The 21,506-nt window shown below is 37.1% G+C and overlaps 1 protein-coding gene across 1 annotated transcript; it reads right to left on the bottom strand.

The window, feature by feature from the left end:
- Positions 1 to 435: 435 nt before the first annotated feature.
- LOC149596300 (adenosine kinase-like) lies at positions 436 to 1,872 on the bottom strand. Its single transcript, XM_089861398.1, has 4 exons — positions 1,256 to 1,872; positions 1,104 to 1,139; positions 866 to 980; positions 436 to 737 (listed from the first exon to the last, which is right to left on the bottom strand). The coding sequence occupies exons 1-4, from the start codon at positions 1,391 to 1,393 to the stop codon at positions 523 to 525; spliced, it is 504 nt and encodes a 167-aa protein (XP_089717524.1). The 5' UTR covers positions 1,394 to 1,872; the 3' UTR covers positions 436 to 522.
- Positions 1,873 to 21,506: the final 19,634 nt, after the last annotated feature.

The raw sequence follows: 21,506 nt of genomic DNA, 5'->3' as shown, positions 1-21,506 counted from the left end.
AGACCAGCTTCGTTTCATTTCTTTGGGGGGGGGAGAGTAGCACGACCTGAATCTTAAGAAAGCATTTTAATGGGGGATGCAGTCACAAATCATCCTTAGAAAGGGAGGGGGTATTCAAAGAGGCAAAGATGAAACACAAATGACTCAGTTTTCGTAGAAGCTGTAAAAATGAACCCTACACCGACGCACACACCAACTACCAGTACCAAAACGAAATGCTAAGCCTTTGGAATTTTTTCTTTTCTTACATAAAGATGAAATAAATCAAAGCTCCTTATTTATTTAGTAACTTGTAAAAAAAATTCAAAAAGTTCAAATTTAATTCTTATTCAAATTAAATCTATATTGGAACCCGTTGTTTGTTTTCAATGTTTTGCAATTTTCTGTCTATCAATTGCAGAGTTGATCGAGTTTTAAATTAAGACTTCATTAAAATAATTTGCGATTTTATTTTTTATTTTAATTGTTTTTAGGCCTAAATTTCAATAATTTTGTTATTATTTTTAAATTCTTTGTTTTTGGTTAAACTTTGAAGGAATATGAGCTAGGAAACGTCACCCCATATCTTTGAATGACTTCAGTCGCAGCGAAAATTCCGCATTTTACGCAAATTTCTACGGGTTGATTTTGGGACAATTGCGCTAAGAAACCTCCGACGAACGCGTCCCCGGCTCCGTTTGTATCAAAAACCAAGTTACTGTCTAGTTGAACCGCTTCGTACTCTGTTATTTCATTGTCTAAAATTAAAAGATTTAAAAGACACACGCTTCTAAATAATTATTTTATCAAAAAACAACTAATTTTTTTTTAATCTAGAAATTTAATTTTGAAATATTGCCAATTAAAAGAATGCGTAATTAAATACCTTTGGCTACAATTACCGGATCTTTTCCCTGAGTAATTATGGTAATCCTTGATCGTTTATCATTAATTTTTGGCATTTTACATATTTTCAGAGCAATTTCTTTCCTACACGTTACCTAAGATAAAAAGCTAATGAATACAGTTTTGTCTTTAAAGGGAGGGTGATAAGCAAAATCGCTCGCTTGATTTTCCCTTTCAACCTCCCTTTAAAAACAAGAGTATTTTGAAATACGCTTTACCCCCAAATTTTGTTCTTTAGCGAAAGTATCGGCTTCCTAAATGTACCATACATAAAAATCAAAGCTGGAGTTAGAACTATTTGTTTATCAAAATTGCCAAGATAAATTATCTCTAAATTGAAGTTAATTAAGGAAAAGAAGATAAAATAAACCGTTTCATTGCCAAATAAGATATCAACGTAAGGTAACGCATTCATCAATGGCTCTTTATAAAAGGCACTGATGAAAGGGGCACTCAGGTTCATGCAAAATAAACGATTATGCGATGAAGCGTATTCTGCCACTAACATTTGCGATTCTGGACTGACCGTCAGAAAGAAACCCTTCGAAAGGAATTAAACGCATCAATTACCCAACTTGAATCTTAAATTCCTCAACTAAAGAGTCTCGAAAAAAGCAAGTCACGAAAGTCAAGATTTTCCTATTAGCAAGGTGTGGTATGGATTGAGGGTGGGAAGGGATTGTTACGCTAACTGTGGAACGACTCAGGTCGGGTGGGACGCTAAAAATGGGGGAGGAATACTCGGAAAGATGGCGGGCGGTCTTCCTGATTCGTCTAACGTTACTGAAGTGGACCGCCAGCCATTTTTTTCGAGTATTCCTCCCCATTTTCTAGCTTCCCACCGGACTTGTACCGTTCCACAGTTAACGGCCGATTTCTCATCCCCCCAACATCCCCGCTATCGTAATATTGTGCGCGTGTGCTTAGGGGGCTAGAGAAATTAACCCCACCCCTCCCCGTTTCTTAACTTTAACCGCGTGTTGCCAGTAGTAACAAAAGCGCATAGATCAGAAAGTGAAGAACATTAAACCTTTCCAGCCTTTAGCAACGGTATTCGTGTAAAATGAGACGCAAGGGGGGACACAAATGGGTGGTTGGTGAGCCTCGTTTTCAACTACCAATCGAATCAGAGATATATTAGGTCATCGTTAATGTCACGTCACAAGAGGAAAGTAGTTCGCGATGGTAGCGGCTCCTGGGGATAGTGGGGAATACTATTGAGAAATCGGCTGCTTAACTAGGCTTAACTAGGCTTAACGGTTGTTCTTTAGCGCTCTTTCGGTTCAATCGTCGTGGAATTTTCAATTTTCGTTAAGTTGAATTTTGATATTGTTTTTCATGCATTCTATTCTTTATCAATCAGGAAAAAGTCATCCTTTTCGTAGCTTTCTAAAATGTTTGCTAAATTCAAATCTGACATTTTGACAAATGTGCCGATTCCCGACTACCTAAATGACTAGATTATATTAAGCCTTGGAATTAAACTATAGCAGGCGACATGAAAATAAAGAAATAAGTGAACTATATTTTCGAGCCAACTTACACATGTACCTTGTGTAAAACTACGCGAAAGTAACTCTCCGCCGCGGCATAAGACCAACTCTTCCCGTCTCTCTGTAAGGGGGACGGAAATCTTGAATCGACTATGGGGGAACTCATTTTTCACGTTGCGGTTTAGGCTTCTCGTTCTTCACTTTCTGGTTATCTATGCGCTTTTGGTAGTAATTCGTGTCTCTATCAGCATCTCTTCGGGTTTGGAACCGAATTGAAAATACTGAATTGAACAGAATAATACCAGCTTTTTCAGTATCTGTTGTAATAGATAGAGGTAGAATTGCACAAGTCACGTATGACTGGCAACACTTGTTTTACGCACTACCTATATATCCAAACTATACAGCTATTTCAATTCGGGGGGAGGAGAGATTTTGAGGCGGGGTTTCGCTAGTCCCCGCCTTGGCGCCATATTGTGCGGGGAATTTGGCATAGAGTTCTTCAGCGGCCCGCATAGAGGGAGGGTGAAAACCGGCTTCGTTTATTGGAAGGCCCAACTGTGACGTTTTCCCCCTACAACTGATATAGCTCTATATACAAGTATAACTACACGCTCTATCAAAATTATTTCATAAAATCTGTAAACCAATAAACCCAACCAACAAATCTTTTGAATTTTTATAACCGCTCAGATCTCGTTCTCGGGCTTAGAGGCGAGAAAGGGATAACCTGATTGGCTTGATTTTGCCACGCGCAGAACCTGTTTTACCCCAAGAGTCAGACTTTAATCCAATCAGAAAAATAAGAGATTTATTTTCGTCGCTCAACGACAGATGGTGGTACTACAGTCAAATTTGTTAGTCACGTGATCCTATCCCTCAGATGGAGACAAGACAAAGCCATATTTTTTATTTATTGGTTGGGTCTATAGGCCTATTTCAGATTCCCATAGAACCTAAGCGGTACCAAAAATGGTAGCCCGCAGCCAAAACTAAGCCCTGATAGACACTGACGTCAGGCAGGAGAGACTTGAGAGGGAGTTTTCATTTAATGCTAAAAAAACCGTCATACAAATGGTAAAAGGAAAAAAAGTGAGGGTAGGAATTTCTATCTCCGTTCCACGATTTTAGCTAACGCGCAGGCGCGACTGACGTCGTTTACTACCGCCAACAACACTTCTTATAGTTCACCAGTCACCATGACGGATATTCAAAAACAACCTTCCCCTTCCAGTTCAAAGCCGGTTTTAAATTTGACGCATGCGCGCGGACACCGCGACGAGTGGCAGAGCCAGCGCCAGAGAGAAACTAGTTTAGCCACGAAGCGAACGAACCCGCCTATTCACTTTATTACTCCCTCTCAAGTCTCTCCTCCCTGCTGACGTCACAACTGAGATAGTTCTGTTGAAGTTACAAATAGCGTGTTGTAAAACTACTTTTCCCATTTTTATTCCCTTTTGGTTATAGAGCAAACTAGGGTTGTAAATTTTCCGGAAAAATAAAACGCGGAAAATTTTCCGCAAAGAGGAAAATTTTCCGCTAATGGGAAAAATATAAAACTAGCAATTAAGTGAGCTTTGAGTCAATTTATCAAACTTTTAAAGATTTTAAAGACGATCACTATCCTTTATGCCTGATAACTTTTAGTTTCACTTGGGTCTCTTAACCAGTCCTGGAAATAAGGTTAATTTTTAAACTAGTCCTTGGGACCAGTGACCCCCTAGTGTCCGAAATATTAAACTGGTTTCCGGACTGGCCCCAACCTTTGTTCTCCTATAGTTTTGTAATTAATAAACTGGTCCCGAGGACAAGTAACCCCCACTTTTTGAATTAAAAAACTAGTCCAAGCAATTAATAAACTGGTTTTGGACCAGAGGAAGTGTGCTATTTCCCAGACTGCTCTTAACGTTTAGGTCTCTGACTCTCTAACGCCTTCTACCCTCATAAGAGCAAACAGTAACTCTATGCATGCAAGCGATAGCCAATGAGTGAGCTTTTGCTATAGAAAATAGGGGTCACTAGACTCTGTGCCCTTGAACAATTTTTTCCACTCCGAATTCACCGAAAACAAAATAATGAATGTTTTGAAAAGTAAGCCAATTGAAAAATTTCAAATATTTAACTTTTTAATTGAGAAACCGGTAGCGGAAAAATGCGGAAAATTTTCCGGAAAAATATAGCTCGGTCATTTTCCGCGGAAAATTTTCCGACTTACAACCCTAGAGCAAACAGACACTCCCCATCCTCGTGGGAATACAGAAATTTAAGTGGAACCAATTACCCCCTTTCACTTGATACACTGTTATTGGAAAAGGTTCAGATGGGGTTCGGTTTTTAACCATGGAGGGTTCAATCGACACAAATGGTGCTATAAAAAACCTAAAACGGTAAAATCTAAAACAATGGTTCACTGGTGTACCTTAAAGGGTTCATCCGCATGAAAGGCTCCTATATAAACCTTTTAAGGTTCAAATTATCTCGATGCAAGGTTCAGAGATAAACCTTACGAAGTTCATTTGAATAAAAGGTTCAATCCTAAATCTTGAAAGGTTGAATGACAAACCACACATGGGTCATATGAAAAAAGATTCAATGCTAAACCATGGAAGGTTCAAGTATAAACCATGGAAGGTTCAGGTATAAACCTTGCATGGTTCATTTAAATATAAGGTTCAATTCTAAACCATCGAAGGTGTAGTAAGAAACCATACAAAGTTAATCTAAATAAAAGGTTCAATGCTAAACCATGGATGGTTCAATGCTAAACCATGGAAGGTTCAGGTATAAACCTAGCAAGGTTCATTTAAATATAAGGTTCAAATCTAAACCATCGAAGGTGGAGTAAGAAACCATGCAAACTTAATTTAAATAAAAGGTTCAATGCTAAATCAGGGAAGGTTCAGTGAGAAACCTCACAAGGTTCAATGCCATAACACTAAATGTTAATTTTTTTTAAGGTTCAAATTAAAAAAAATTGAAGGTGCTTTATCACAATTTTAAACGTTTAATGATAAACCATTACGGGCGCCTCAGGTTGCGGCTCGTAATATTTTTGTGCCGGAGATTTATATACTCCTTTTAGCACGTTTGAAGGGGAATAATAATACATATCACAAATTTAACGTAACGAGTTTTGAATTTGAGGGGCTTACAAATTTGAAATATATTTTTAAAATGTATGCTCTTATAACCACTAAATAATGTGTACATTTGAGGTCGCATTATGTCACCGTTTTTAAGAGCATATAGCGGTGTTTTTTACGTACGATACTACTGTTCTTTAAATTTTACTAAGCGGTATATTTAGCGCTGTCAAGCTGGAAGTAGCCTATTTCTAAGTATTTTGTTTCAGAACCTTTTAGCTCAAAATGCACAAGAAATTCAATGGACGAAACCATTTTGGGTTCAAAAGGTAGGTTTTTGGTTTTGAGGAGTCGGAAACTTGCTTTTTTATAAGATTTTGCAACACTATTAGCACGAATCATTTTCTATAGAGTATTTCGGCTCACTGCCTTTATTAGAGCTTGTGGGAAGTTAACATGGAGTGATACTACTCCATTGACAGTTTTGGTTCTCTAGTTTTTGATGCATTTCCTTTCTCTCGGTTTATTCTCTCTTGCACCCTGCTACTTTGATTGAAAGGCGTGATAAGAATGTCGTTCGCGAAACTAGCATTTGCAGAAACGATGGTACAGTCGACGCAATTAAAAACTTTCTCTCCCGCGACGTCTTGTTTTAACATAAAGCCGCAAATCTGATACAATTGATAAAAAACCTATCTTATATTATTCTTTGAATATATTTTTTACAAAGTGTTTTTTTTTAAAGTCGCCACTTCCCATTTCCAAATGCTAAATAAGGGGTTTTGAATCATTAGGGATGATTTTAAAGAGAAAGTGAACAGTTGAACATAGCTCGTCCAAATAACCGAATGACATTCCAGTAAAGGGGCAGTAATGTTAACTGTAATGTTCTGAATACACGTCCACCACGGAATCAGGAGCAGATGACAAAGGAGTCTCGGACGCTAGCTACCACAATATAGAGGGCAATGGGACCCGCGTACGTCACAGCTGTAGCGGTATCGTTTGCCATATTAATTAAGTCTAAGTATGTTAATTTAATTAAAAATGTAAGTACCTCAAAAGATTATTCTACAGCAGACGACGCTAATTGTTCATTACTCTACAGTAGACGACGCTAATTTGCCATTTCACCGCCTTGAAACTTTAACTTGATATTTTTCAATAAATATAACACTATATTTATTAAAAATTTCTCTGGCGGGTCTATTTTTCGTTTAATTATGTGTCTCGGTTGAAATTCTATACTTAAGATACCTTTTTAATTTATATTTTAGATGTTAGTTTCGACCAAGGCTTAAGTTGCCTTACTTAGGCCATGGATTTATAATAGAAGCTTACGCTTCATGGATATTTCACTGTAGCCTTCAGTAAGGCATAAGGATAGATGGATCAGTGTTGGAAATAAGTATTTTTTTAAAACTGGACCTGTGGCCTAGGTATTTTAATTAAAATAACTGGCCACGGTGCCACTCACTGTTAACGTACAAGGGCAGTGAACGCAATGTCATGGATAATTGTAATCGTAGAGTGGACTGTAAAAGATACGGATTTGATAGTTTAAAAATCGTGGCAGGATGTTCGTTTTGAAGTTGACTATTAAGCTCGGGTTCTAAAACGAATTGTGAGCCGTATCTTACAGGGTGAGAAATAAGGAAATTTTTTAAACTGGTCATTTGACCAGTAGAGCCCAAGGGTTTTAATTAAAAAACTGGTCAATGACCACTTAATATTTCTACATACTGTATGTGCTGCACTGAAATGGATTAATTTCTATAACCCACTACTGGGAATTTATTTTTTACTAAAGAAGGGGAATTTAAAAAGTGGTCACGGTGACCACTGGACCCCCAGGCATTTAATAAATAAACTGGTCAAAGCAATTTTTAAACTGGTCATTTGCCCAGTGCCACCGCCTTATTTCTCACCCTGGTATCTTATAAGAATTAGTAGAAGTGTAGAACCATTTTTAACCTCGTCCTAGAAGTGAACAAGTTGGGAAAACCAAAATATTACCTCTCCGAGTCGGGGAAAAGACTAGTATACGACTCAATATCGAAATACTATAGTCTGTCAAACGAAAGAAGAGCCCTGAGAAATTTGTCCAAATTGGTGTCGCCACCATCGACCCCATAGTACTTTATCAACTTGTTTTGTTTTGCCAATAGTTGTCTGTAATATAGTCTGCTATAAGCAGATAGGCTTAATCGCAATAGAACCAATACATTTTGCAATATATATATTAATATTTATATATTAATAATTATATATTACATTAAATGTATATTGCAAAATGTATATTAATAGACATATATTATATATTATATTAAATATATATTGCAAAATGTATTGGTTCTATTGCGATTAAGCCTATCTGCTTATAGCAGACTATATTACAGACGACTATTGACAAAACAAAACAAGTTGATAAAGTACTATGGGGTCGATGGTGGCGACACCAATTTGGACAAATTTCTCAGGGCTCTTCTTTCGTTTGACAGACTATAGAGCAACATTTTTTTGCTTTGTTTTGTCTAACGAGGCTTAAGTCATTGAATAGTTTTCTCTACATTGTCAAAATATATAATCATCCGCTAATCCTAGGTTTCAAATCATTATTTACAAAGAATATATAAGTTCTATGTTAAATTTTATTCTCTGATGCATACCACTAACTCGATAACGATTAGCCCTTTCACTGATCTAATTGCTACCATGATGCTATCTTTCTATTATAAAATCTAACTCTGATTATTGCAACGTGTAATTAACTTTCGGCTCACTCTGAACCGTTAATGTCCCTTCATTACAGACACGATAATCAAAGCCCAGAGTTTACTCCACCTCAGGTCTCAGTTATTTACTCTTTGGTTCACTAAGCCTATTGCGGATCAAACTTGATTTGACAGAATCCAGGCCATAGCTTTCGTCTTGAAATAACTAAACCAAGGATTATTCTATATACAGATGTAGAATAGCTTAAGTAATATATAAACAGCCATTTCAAATAATAATATTAAAAAACATCCTTGGAATATCAAAATGAAACAGAGCTTTAAAGCTACAAAAGTACTAAATGCATCGTAATTACGAAAAAGATTTCCACATATTCACTTTATATTATGGAAAAAGTGAATATTAAGGTTCTGTAGGATTTCTGAACACATCAAAACAAAGCGAACTGCTAACTCGGCGCACTAGTGTGATAACGGACAAACGCACACAGACAAAAATATAGACTGCTTTTTAACTCTTTCCGTATTAACTTTGAATGGAGAAAAGAGATTATCTTAAATATTATAACAAGTCGGGAAAACCAAAATATTACCTCTCCGTGTCGAGAAGATTATATAACCTCAAGTATCCAATGAAAACGTCGACCTTTTTGCCCTCATCCTTTCCCGCGCTTTGCGCTTCCGCATTTCATCCTTACTCTCAACATTATCTTCCTCCATTTTACATATAAAAATCAATTACTCACAAAAAGAAGTGGCAAAAACCTGCTGGCTCTTTACAACCACTTAATTTGACTTAATATCCAATTTCCAACAACAATAATATACCGGTAGTTTAATTGACAACCTACTAGCATCGAAATTCTCATTAAGAATGGTTCCCGCGGATAAAAAACGGCAATTTTCAACTAGGTGGGCGTTATCTCATTAGATTTGAAAAATATCATTTGTCTTTTTAACCAATGCCTAACCGTTTGGATTTTTTAAAGCAATCTTAGCACCAAAAATATTTTTGAATGAGGATAAAAAAGGTCTGTCCTCTCGTAATTTTTAAAGCTTTTCTCATGATTACTCAATACAAAAGTAACAAGGAGTATAAACCCATTAGTGGAAGCAGTATTTTTTTCCCAAAACAATCTCGCTTATGTTTATGCAATGAATGAAATATATCACAATGCACGGGCCTTGATAGATATAGGAGGCAATGAAGGAAATATATCACATGCACGGGCCTTGGTAGATATAGGAGGCAATGATAATCTCTCTCTTTGCACGAGAGGTTTATCTTTAATATTTAAATAAATATAATTATTTTTAATTATTTTAATCTTCAATAATTAACATTAATAATAGTTAAATCGTTTAAAATAAAGTTATACCTATTATCTTCTCAAACTTTGCTAATATTGACGTTTAAAGTGAAGGGTACCCCTCTTCCGGCTTTCTTCAAATTTTGGGGTATATATACGATTCGTTTCCATTATAACAGTAAGGAAAAACCGCAAATGCGAAAACCTTTGGTGGCGATCCCACCTTAGGGAGGCTAGACGTTTCTCGTAACCCTAGCTGATCGCCGCGTATATCCTAAAACCAAACGATTATAATGGAGTAGAAGCCAATGATACAGATTGGTGTCTATGTGGAATAGACGGAAGACCAGTGGATGGTGGTGTTAGAAGGCAGTGTAAGTGCAGACGGGTGTCAATGTGGGATTGACAAAGAACAGAAGATGGTGGTGATTAGAAGCCAGTATGTACAGACTGGTGTCCACGTGGAATGGACGAAGATCAGAAGATGGTGGTGTTAGAAGCCAGTAAGAACAGACTGGTGTCCATGTGGGATGGACAAAGACCAGAAGATGGTGGTGTGAGAACTCAAGTAGAGGAGCCATTTCCGTGACTGTGAAAGCAGTTAGGAAATGGCGAACACGTTTGCTCCGATACGCAAACTGCGAACGCGGTCACGTGGGTGTAACAACGGACAGACAGACACACAGACAGACACACACACAGACAGACAGACACACACACAGACACGGCCGTTACAGAACCTCTCCTGGACTACGTCACACGGAGAGGTAATAAATATAATTAATATTTAATATTTTCTTCGTTAGTTGTTCGCCTTATTGAGCGTTACATCGTTTTAAAAAAGAATAATTAAACAACCTTGAGAGACTTGACTAATATTGACGTTTGAATTGAAGGATACGACTGTTGTTTCGCTTTACTCAAATAGGTAGTATATAAAGGATTCGAATCGCAGCTGTAGATAAGAACATCGCAATTGCGTGAACCTTGGAGGAAGACCCCTCCATTGGAAGGCTAGACGTTTCTCGTAACCCTAGCCGATCGCCGCGTATGTCTTAACCTTAAGTATGATGGTGGTGTTAGAAGCCAGGTGTACAGACTGGTGTCCATGAGGGATGGACAAAAACAAAGACCAGAAGATGGTGGTGTTAGAAGCCAGGTGTACAGACTGGTGTCCATGTGGGATGGACAAAAACAAAGACCAGAAGACGGTGGTGTTAGAAGCCAGGTGTACAGACTGGTGTCCATGTGGGATGGACAAAAACAAAGACCAGAAGATGGTGGTGTTAGAAGCCAGGTGTACAGACTGGTGTCCATGTGGAATGGACAAAGACGAGAAGGTGGTGGTGTTTAGAAGCCAGTAAGTACAGACTGGTGTCCATGTGGAATGGGCGAAAGACTGGAAGATGGTGGTGTTTAGAAGCTAGTAAGTTCAGACTGGTGTCCATGTGAGGTGGACAAATGAACAGAGTTGTTAGACAGGCAATGGAGTAATAGCCTGTAAGTGGAATACAATTTCCGGGACTGTAAATGCGGTCTGGAAATTGAATACACGTTTGCTCCGATTTGCAAACTGCGAACACGGTCACGTGGGTGTAACAACGGACAGACAGACACACAGACACGTCGAAATTAGAACCTCTCCGTGACATACGTCACTCGGAGAGGTAAAAATTTCGCATTTCAGGCAAAAAATTGTTTTATAATAGATTAATACAAATGCAGACTGAAGGAACAGATATTATATAAAAAAGGACTTGGTTTGCCCAAGCCTAAAAAACAAAACGATAAGAGTTTTTTCCAGTTGACTGAAGCGCGGATATTTTATTTTTCTATATAATTTTAAAGACAATCCGTATTTTACTACTCTTTAGAATTTAATTCAATCTCCTGATTTTACTGCTAATGGATTTATTTCCTATAAATTAATTGAAATAAAAAATTACTTATCTCAGTTTTTTCAACAATTCCATTTTCGTAAAATTTTATCATGAAAAATTGTCTTTAAATTTATATAGAAAAATAAAATATCCGCGCTTCAGTCAACTGGAAAAAACTCTTATCGTTTTGTTTTTTAGGCTTGGGCAAACCAAGTCCTTTTTTATATAATATAACTACGGCCTATTACTAAATCCCCGTAGGCAATAATAATTTTCTGAAAATTGAAAGTGAAATAACACGAAGACTAGTGCTTATGTTTGCTTTCAGCGTGTCCCAAGAAAGTGTTAAAGAGTTGGTCACTTAGATAGTGAAAATTATGTTCTCCCAACCGAGCGACTGACCCTTGCATGTTCTCTCGGCCCCAACCGAAGGCATACTTTTCGTGCAAGGCCTTCAAGACACCCAAAGGCACCGATGTCGCCCCGGAACTGATCGGGTCTCGTCTGACTCCGTCGCCCAAATGACCCAAACGACCGGTACTGATCGCCTACAAGTATACGAGAAACATTTTAAGCCTTGCGTCGGCTGCTTTTAACCACTCCCAACCGAGTGCAATTTTATGGTTCAATGATGCTTCCACTTCCGGTTTTCACGTGACGTTTTTAATCGGACCGTCAACGAACCAAATGGCAATGGAGTAGGTTATTTTTTAGTACATCCGTTTCGTAATGGTAAATAATGATTTGTACGAGAGCCACAAAAACATTAGTTTGGAGAATAATTTTAAAAATGAACTAAATCGTTTTCAAATTTAAAATTTTTTCTTCGTGAGCTGCTTGAAAGTACGCTTTTGTAATTAATTTTTAGCAGTAGACGCCATTTTGAAGAGATCTGTCTACAACGCTAAAACATTTCGCTTAGACACTCATGACGCAGCGTTGCCAAAATAACCGTAAACGGAGAGTGACCGTATTTTTTTCAGTTGCAGGTAGTTGAACGCAGTCTTCATGACCCTTATAGCACGAAACTTTTCGAAACAAAACCAGATAGGTTATAACCACACTTAGAAGATAGTTTTAGGTGATGTTAAAAATGGTATCAGCTCACAATATCGTAAATAAAATGTCGAATGCTAAAATAGCGTGTTGATTTCATCAAAACAAACAATAGCGAAATTCAATAATAGAGATAGCCAGGTTAGTGAAGTGCAAGTGAGAACAACAACAACGAAATGAAATATTAAAGAGAACAACAATAGCGAATTGCTTACGGTACCTTAAAATATTTTTAACAATGCATACGCTCTACATACTAAAAGATAAAACACCTACCATAATCCCCCGTAACAGGGAATGCTAAAAAACTAGGGTATGCGGACTAAATACCCCCAAGACAAAAGACGCCCGGTCATAATCACCCATTTTTGAAAACGTACAAAATCCCCCGGTCATTTTCCCCTCATCCGAGGAAAGAGTACAAAATCCCCCCACGCTCTAGACAAAATCCTCCGGTCATAATCCCCCGACAGTGTATAATAAAAAGGTCGTAAAAAATACAATATCAAACTTATCTAAAACACTAGAAGCGTCAGCAATCTGGTGGCATAGTGGATAAGGCGTAGCACAGCGGAGGTAAGTATACATTATAAAATTTGACTTATTTCTAATTAATTTGAGACTTTCATTCCGTTCTAGGGCACAAATGGGATTTCGTAAAAGTTATTAGCGTAAATATGGAGAAAACTTGCAAATACGAAACCATTTTTGCTTTTGGATTGGTTAGTTGGTGAAGTCAATGACATTCAATATTTACGTTCAGTTTGTCAATATTTTAATTTAATTCGGGTTGGGTTGGGTTTGGTTAAATTAGGTTAGGTTTGGTTAGGGTTAGGTTAGGCTAGTTCGGTTAGTTTAGGTTCGGTTGGATTAGGTTAGGTCGGGTTAGGTTTTGTTCGGATAGGGTGGATTAGTTTAGGTTAGGTTGGATCACGTTAGGCTAGAGTTAGGTTGGTAATAATTTATGAATAGCTTTAAAATTTTACGCTTTTTCCAAAATACTGTATTTTATTTTCATTGACTTCCCAAAATAATATGCCTTTTCCAAAATATTGTTGTTTATCTTCATTGACTTCCCAAAATAATATGCCTTATCCAAAATATTATTGTTTATCTTCACTGACTTCCCAAAAAAATGCCTTTTCCAAAATATTGTTGTTTTTCTTCTCTTACTTCCCAAAATAATATGCCTTTTCCAAAACATTGTTGTTTATCTTCATTGACTTCCCAAAATTATATGCCTTCTCCAAAATATTGTTCTTTATCTTCATTTACTTCCCAAAATAACATACCTTTTCCAAAAAATTACCTTTTATATTTCCTTCCCAAAATAACATGCATTTTCCAAAAAATTACATTTTATATTTACTTCCGATATTACATTACTCCTTTTTGCATAATATTGTTCTTTATTTTATATACTTAATAAAATAGAGATTTTCGTCCCTATCAATCACAGTTTGGGGGGAATTTGTCCAGGGGCTGAGGAAAATTTGACCTGGGCCGGGGGAATTTGTCCTCGACTTCCATTCGGGGGAAACTGTCCGGGGGATTTTGTCGCCTACGAGAGGGGATTATGTCCATTTTTAGCCATATCGTAGTATACGATAGGCTCTTAGTTTGACCCGAGCCGTAGTAGTAGTGGCCGGGGTTGTCGCTTCGTTATCGTCAGATTTTAGCTTAAAAGGAACTTTATATTTCCACAACCCACCCATAGGGGTTACTGGGCTCGGTTAGAGATTTAATTTTAATTAAAATTTTTTCACGTCAGACCCGGGAATCGAACCCGGGTCGATAGCGCAGGAGACAGCCATTCTAACCATAGAGCTATAGAGACTTGAAAGAAACTCCGAGTTTTTTATTATTTATTTTTATCTCTAAAATGTCGGGGTGATGTGGGGTGGGGTACCTCTTAATCTGTGGGGTCGGATACTTATGAATTTGTATGTTTGGGGTTTTTATATTTATTTTCTTTTTATGTATATGCTAATTAAATGGATATCGATTTTCTCCGTTTCCTATCACACTCCTCATGTGTTTCGTTCTCGTTCGGTAGCTATCGTCATCTATGTTATGTTTGACTGGAACGTTTTGGCGGTTAATTCAAATGTGGGTTTAGATAGAGCTAACATAGTGTTAAATGAGCGTTATGCGTTTGATCATTTTAGCATTGCTAAAGGTAATTCGAGGGGATAATCACTAAAATGCGTAATCACTATAACTAAACTTTCTCTTTCAAACGTTTCTGGGCATAAGTCCTTGTTAGAAATTTATAAGATGCGATAAGTGTGCATCGGAATTAGTCTATGTTGTAAACTCATCGAGGGGATTATCACTAAAAACTATCTGTTCTTCGATTCGCCGGAATATTAGAATTACAGCATAAGTAAATTTATACGGTTATAATTTAATCACTGTTTAGAGTAGGGAATCGAGGGGCTATTCACTCTGATTTTATGCACGGTAAATCATTTAAGCATTGAAAAAGATAGCGCTATTCACTCATTAGGGTAAGGTATAGAGGGGTTATCCACTCATTAGGGTAGGGTATAGAGGGGCTATTCACTCGTACGATATGGCTACTATTACGAGCCCTTGGGCCGTCTTGTTTTCTCTCATGGGGGGGATTTAGCTCTGAAGTAGCTCTCGACAGTCTTTAAGCTATGATTTCAAAAAGCTCTCGAAACAGTCTATACCTTTAATGGCGGGCTGCATTATAGTTTGAGGATTACTCGACCAATGCTTTGATTATGTTATAATAACGACGCTATCTTCATCGCATGTGCAATCAATTTGGTAGTTTTAGAATCTTTACTATTTATATTAGTCTTTGTTGTAAAGGTATTTAGCTGTTATTAATTTCGATAAAAATGTATTTAACGTTCACAGAATTTGAGGTAATTGTATATCGCAAACTTTGCTATCGCTCGAAGGATATTTCGCTATTGTTGCATTTCGCTGTTGTTGTTTTCGCTATTTTGACCTTTGATATTGTGCCTTCAACATTTTGGATTTTGCTATTTTGACCTACAAGCGTTAAAAAGGGGCGCTTTGGCGTTACCAAAATTACGCGACGCACGAGAAATGGAATTATATTATATCAATGCCATTCTAAACTTGAAATAAATTTTGAAAGCTAGAACTTAAATTAGAGGGGGTAATAAATGATTTTTTAGTCTACCACAGTCACTAAGTAGGAGCGCTGTATTCACCTAAGCTAAATGAGATCACAAAAACTGCTTTTATCCTTATATGACTGACCTCTAAGGCTTGATGAAAGAAAGTGCTACGCAAACTGCCCGCAACTATCTTTCCTTGATGGACAGCGGCGGCTAATTGGTCAAGAGTGTCGATCGGTTCCTCCAAACCCGGAAAGTTCAAAAATGAAACTGCTCAAAAAAGATACCATAATTAACATATACACAAAGAAATAACAAAAAGTGAGACAGTAATGAAAAAGTAGACGACCCATAATTATCATTTACTGACTAACTTCTAGGGGTAAACTCGTCTATGAAAAGCGCGAGCGCAAACAGAATTGCATATAGGCCTACAACTTACTATAGCAAAATATATGAAAGATAGTTTGCTTCTTACTCAATTGACCCGAAAAGGAAGCGTAAGCGATCATGGAAAAGATGATCCAACCAATCAAGCCGACTTTCATGGAACTGCGATCCAATCGCCTGGGTGGATCGGCTCCGGTGTCAAGCAGGGCGACATATTCATTCCAAAGAGCGTCACCGAACGACCAAAAAACCTATTATTCGAGGCCTTCAAATCGACAAAGAATCGCACCGCCAAAAACTTCAAGAAAATGGCCATAGCGGGAAACAGGCACAGAATGCAAATCCATACCTAGTAAAGTTACAATGAAGAAATATTTTTTGCCTGGATCTTTTAAACGCAATGGGGATAGGAAACCCAAGGATGATGGTGGTATGATGCGAAATCTGAGAGAAATAGGTGAGCTAACTGTGGAACTGCTCAGGTTGGATGGGACGCCAAAAATGGGGGAGGAATTCACGGAATCAATTGTAATTGGTTCGTCTGTAGCCCTTGTTAGCCAATTACCAATGCGTCCGACTATTCCTCCCCCCATTTTTGGCGTCCCACCCAAACTGAGTCGTTCCACAGTTAGCGCGCCTATATTTCTCTCAGATTTCGCACCCTCCCCTCATCATCCTTGGGAAAACTAGACGCGGTGGCGGCAAGGAAATTACGGCACGAGCAACAGGAGATTAGTAATCTAATACATCTTGGACCGTTCAAATTTCTTAGCAACGCTTAATGCATTTAGTGTAGGAGGTAAATAAGGATCATTTTATTTTCTGGTACAACCACATTACTAGAAATTTCAAAGCAAAGATAGACATGGGTAAATGAGATGTATTCTTTTAAGCTCACCTTTAAATTTCCGGATATGTCTCTGTAGGACTAAATTATCTTTCCAATCACTAAAGCTTACCACGCACTAGTCCCTTTTGCCCGCGCCCGTCTACCCGTCTTATGATATTTTGAGCTTCTATACTGGTGTACTTACTTCCAAGCTAAATGGTTTAATTAGTGCCAGGGCTCTTGGCAATTCAAGCGGAGCGCGCATAACGAAGGTGGCTTTGTCATTGACATCTGGATGGACAAAATCCACCACCAGACTTCTTGGTAAGCTGTTCTGAAGCGTCATGCTAAAGTTTACTTCCTAAAGAGAGTGATATAAAATTATTGACGTAGAGGGTAATGCTCTCTTTAAATCAAGACAAGTTTCGTTAAAATCGGATAAGATTTCACCAAGATAGAAATTTTTGAAATAATTTAAAAAAACAGGTTGAAAAAAAAAATACAGTGATATTCCTAATGCCCGGGAATTATTTTCTCTCCCCTTCTTTGAAGAGGTTGGCACACGCGAGTTGCATGCTTTAATTTAAAGTTTAAGCCTAAGCCTTATTTCGTGCACGCTTTTCAGCTTCCACGTCACAGGGAATTAACATCAACTTCTATTAGCGCAAAGTTATGAGGATTTTGTTTTGAGTGGACCAAATTTCTTGTCGGTACATCTAACGTTTTATAATGCAAAATCGTGAAATTATTGAAAGATCATTATTGTAAGTAATAGACATGTTTAAAATTTTACGACATTAATGATACTTGCCCTTTAAAGAGAGAATTATTAGGTTTAGGTTTGATGAATTGATAATTTAATTGAAGCAAAATAACATAATATAATGCGTACATGGATAAAAGAAATTTATATTTAATGTCCATGGCACTTTTATTGCTACGTAGGAAGAAGGTGAACTTTAATTTGCAGGGGTCACATTTAAGCCTATCAAACCTGAGCTCGTCTATTTTAAGATAGAAATGGTTAAAATATGTGGTCAAGCCAATTCCAATTTTAATTACCAATAAAGATTCTCAATTTGTCAAGTTTTTAAAACTATTTTTCTTTGAACTAAATACCGTAATACTATTATCTCAGATAGTTTGGAATAACTATACAGAAAGGTTAAATTATTTTAAGAAAAGTTTTTTTATTGTGAAATATAACTTTACATAAAAAATGTAATATGTCAGCGACAGTGACAACTTTAATATAGCAAATAAAAGGTTTTGGGTTTGTGTGAAAGTGAGATGTGTAAAAGTCATCTTTACTTTTCTTTGAAGCATTCCTAAGACTCCGAACCATTTGCCTCGTTTCTTGAATCCGAAACTTCGTTCTTTCGACAATACCAACTCGTAACTATATCCATTAAAAAGACTACATTGAAACGCGGAGCTCTTTAACCGGATTATTATTTCAGGCAAACAGAATTAACAATAAAGTGAAACAGTAATAGGAGTAGCACCAGGAGTTCATAATAACCACCCTTTAGGGGGAAGCAGGAAACTGGTTAAAAACCAGTAACAACAAAGTTTCGCCGTAAAGCTCAGCGGATTCCCAATGAAATAGTTACCCCAATTTTTAGGCGCGATTTACGGGACAAATCGAATTATATTTAACAGATTTCCACTATGAAATCTGTCATTTCTATAAGGCAAAAATATTATGTTCTACTCTTGCATTTCTTTCAGTAAGATTATATCTTTTAAAATAAATCTAAATATTTAAGTCATAAATGCGTATTTTCGACCCTTCAAACATTTTGTAATCAAAAGGATATCCTCCCTATGAACCGAATTACCAATGGACATATCCCATTAGAGGCGGACTTCCAGCGAAAAGGGTTGTAGTGTACTGAAAACCGAGTATCGAGAATAACAACGGAGCGACCGTGCCGATTTTCGAATCCCCGCTGGGGAAAAAGTTTGAAGGGTTCTAGCTAACTGAAAGCCGTGCTATGCGGTTCTAGCGAACTGAATATAAACAAAAGACATACTTCTAAATTTTTTCCTCCAGAATTTTTGCCTCCCTCTGAAGCCAATTCTCTATTGTGTATCTTCAGTTCGCTCGAACCGCATTAAACGGCGATCAGTTAGCTAGAACCTTTCCGACTTTTGCCCCAGCAGGGATTCGAAAATCGGCACGGTCGCTCCATTGTTAGTCTCGATTCTCGGTTTTCAGTTCGCTCGAACCCTTTTCGCTGGAAGTTGGCCTTTAAGCCGAATTACCATTGGACAGAATCCAATTTAGCTGAATTTCCTTTGGACGGCAATCCCATTCAACCGAAATGTGCCAAAGTATATTTTCAAAATTTACGAAGTGACGTATTTTAAATCGAGGGGATTTATGTAGTAATCCCTTCGATTTGATAAGAATTTTAACGTGGTTCACCGGACTAGGCTAGAGTAATGAAGGTTAAGTTATGCACCGCTCCATTAAAGGATTTTGTTGTCATACTTATGGTTATTACGTTACTTATCGCACCTGAAATTGAAGTAATTTGATATGGTTCTGACACAATCCATAGAATATCCAAACGCGCTAATGACTTGTCCATTCCTAACTTCCATTTGCATTTGAGGAAAGATTTCTTCAACTCCGACTTTAACTCTATGACCAACACTTCTGATTTTCGAAATATCGTACATTTCAAAGTTTTAGCTAATGTGCTATGGTTAAAGATTACTTAGTACCGTTACGGAAAGCCTTCAACAATAAATAAGCAAAGTCGCTAAACGGAGTTTTATAAGGTTTCCGGCATGTTCGGTTTATGAATAATTAAATAGGAAAAAAATGGAATGATGTCCTAACAAACCGATCGAAGCAATAAAAGAACTTCATGAATAAATATTAAAGATATAGTTAGTTGCGTGTCAATTGATTTTTAACTTTTGATTAGAAAAATTTAGCTCGAATTGAATATAATAAAAGCTTTTGATCTATTATTCTTATCCCATGTATAAATTTTTGGTTATAACAATGATTTCATGACACCAAGAATCAAAAATGACACCCTTAGGAGGTTGCCCTGTTGCTCTATTTTTGGTTTCACATGTCACACATTACGCAGCAATTTAAATCGTGATCAAATGGACTATGGTAGTCGAAACGCTACATAAACAACAAGATAGTCTAGCCCATAATTAAGCCACATCATTTACGTTCTCTCGCTGTTCCTGCTTCAATAAATTTACTGCTAGTGAAATATCTCCTAGAAATTAGGGCTGCGCGAATAGTACTTTTTAAGGTATTCGTCGAATACCAAATAGCAGTGTTTTTGGGAGCCATCTCTCGGCTCGGAATAGGAAAATGACCAAATAATTTGACCAAATAGTGTGAAGTTCAAAAATTCGACCAAATTTAAATTTCTATAAAACTATTCTACCAAATTTCAAATTTATAAATAATGGGACACGGAAAGGTACTTTTGAACAGCTGAAAACTTATTTTTGAACGAATCAAAGGTTTTATTTTAATCAAAATTAGGTTAGTTGTCAATATATCCCTACTCGCTTTGCAATGTATGACCTCTTCCATGATACTATATTTTTTAATAGGTATACTATAGTGACATATTATTAGGAAGTTCAATATAGTTAGCTCCGCAGCGAGAAGTTGATAATAACCAGTACCCTTTAAGTTAAAACCTTTAACGTTTTGATCCTTGTCTATGAACTTCTAAAGACTGAGTGGCTATAGCCTCCTAGATCACGCGACTCGGTGAACGCGGGTAATACTTAACAATAGCCACGTCAGAATTTTAAGGGTGTGTCTGCCCAGTCGCGTCATCTATTAGGCTACGGTCCAGCGGACATTATCACAGCGCCCATAGGGATAGGAGCATAACATTTATGTTTCTATCTCTATGACAGCGCCCTCAAATTCACAAAATCAACAGAAAAATTCAAAAACTGGTTGCGAATACCAAATAATTTGGTCTATAGACTGTTAAAAACATTCACTTTCAAATGTTTTATCCGCTATAGAATAGTCGGTTTTTCGAAGCTCATTATTTGGTATTCTAGAATTTTGAAAATCATTATTCGATTCGTCGGTGCGAATAGTAAATGTCAATTTTGACCAAATTATTTGGTCCGACCAAATAGTAACGAATAGTCTGCACGGCCCTACTAGAAATACGGGGAGGGGATGATTTTTCTTTGGGTGCGAGGCAGCGTGATTATTCCAAATATTCTATATTGATCCTTCAACACGTACTTCCTTCAAATAACTGATTTCATGATCAAATGTTTTCGGAAATTGGAATTGTTCTTGATATAGCGTAGATATGTAATTCTTTCAATTTATCGATAGCAAGAAAATAAGTTGATTGAATTAAATAGTGACTACTAGCTGTTACCCACGGCGTCGCTCGCGTGTAATAAGAACTTCCATCAAAATGATACAAAGAATGGGTAGATTTTACTGATGACTAATATTTTTGTAGCAACCTAGGAGCGAATGCACTCGGCGTTGCCAGTCAGCCCGTCGGGACATTTTTTATTACTTTTCACGCGGAAATTATTCCATTATATAAAAACGTCTTGGTTTGGACCAAGGCCGAAAAAACAAACGATATGTGTGAGGTTTATCAATTGACTGAAGTTTCAGATATTGAAATTTTTTCTAGTTATTTTTATACACTCAATCCTTAATCATTATTTAATTCAATCAACTGATTTTACT

Source organism: Phalangium opilio, unplaced genomic scaffold (genome assembly GCF_054372755.1).
Source record: "Phalangium opilio isolate 3A_F unplaced genomic scaffold, DU_Popi_V2 ptg000390l_1, whole genome shotgun sequence".
Lineage (NCBI taxonomy): Eukaryota > Metazoa > Arthropoda > Arachnida > Opiliones > Phalangiidae > Phalangium > Phalangium opilio.
Note: the sequence above shows the minus strand (reverse complement) of the source record. Positions and strands in the feature narration are given on the sequence as shown.

Coding starts and splice junctions, on each gene's coding strand:
- LOC149596300 (XM_089861398.1), bottom strand. CDS start 1,393: ATGTTAGTGGCAGAATACGCTTCATCGCATAATCGTTTATTTTGCATG. Junction 981..1,103: donor CTAAAGAACAAAATTTGGGG/GTAAAGCGTATT, acceptor TTTTTATCTTAG/GTAACGTGTAGGAAAGAAAT. Junction 738..865: donor TCCGGTAATTGTAGCCAAAG/GTATTTAATTAC, acceptor TTTTAATTTTAG/ACAATGAAATAACAGAGTAC.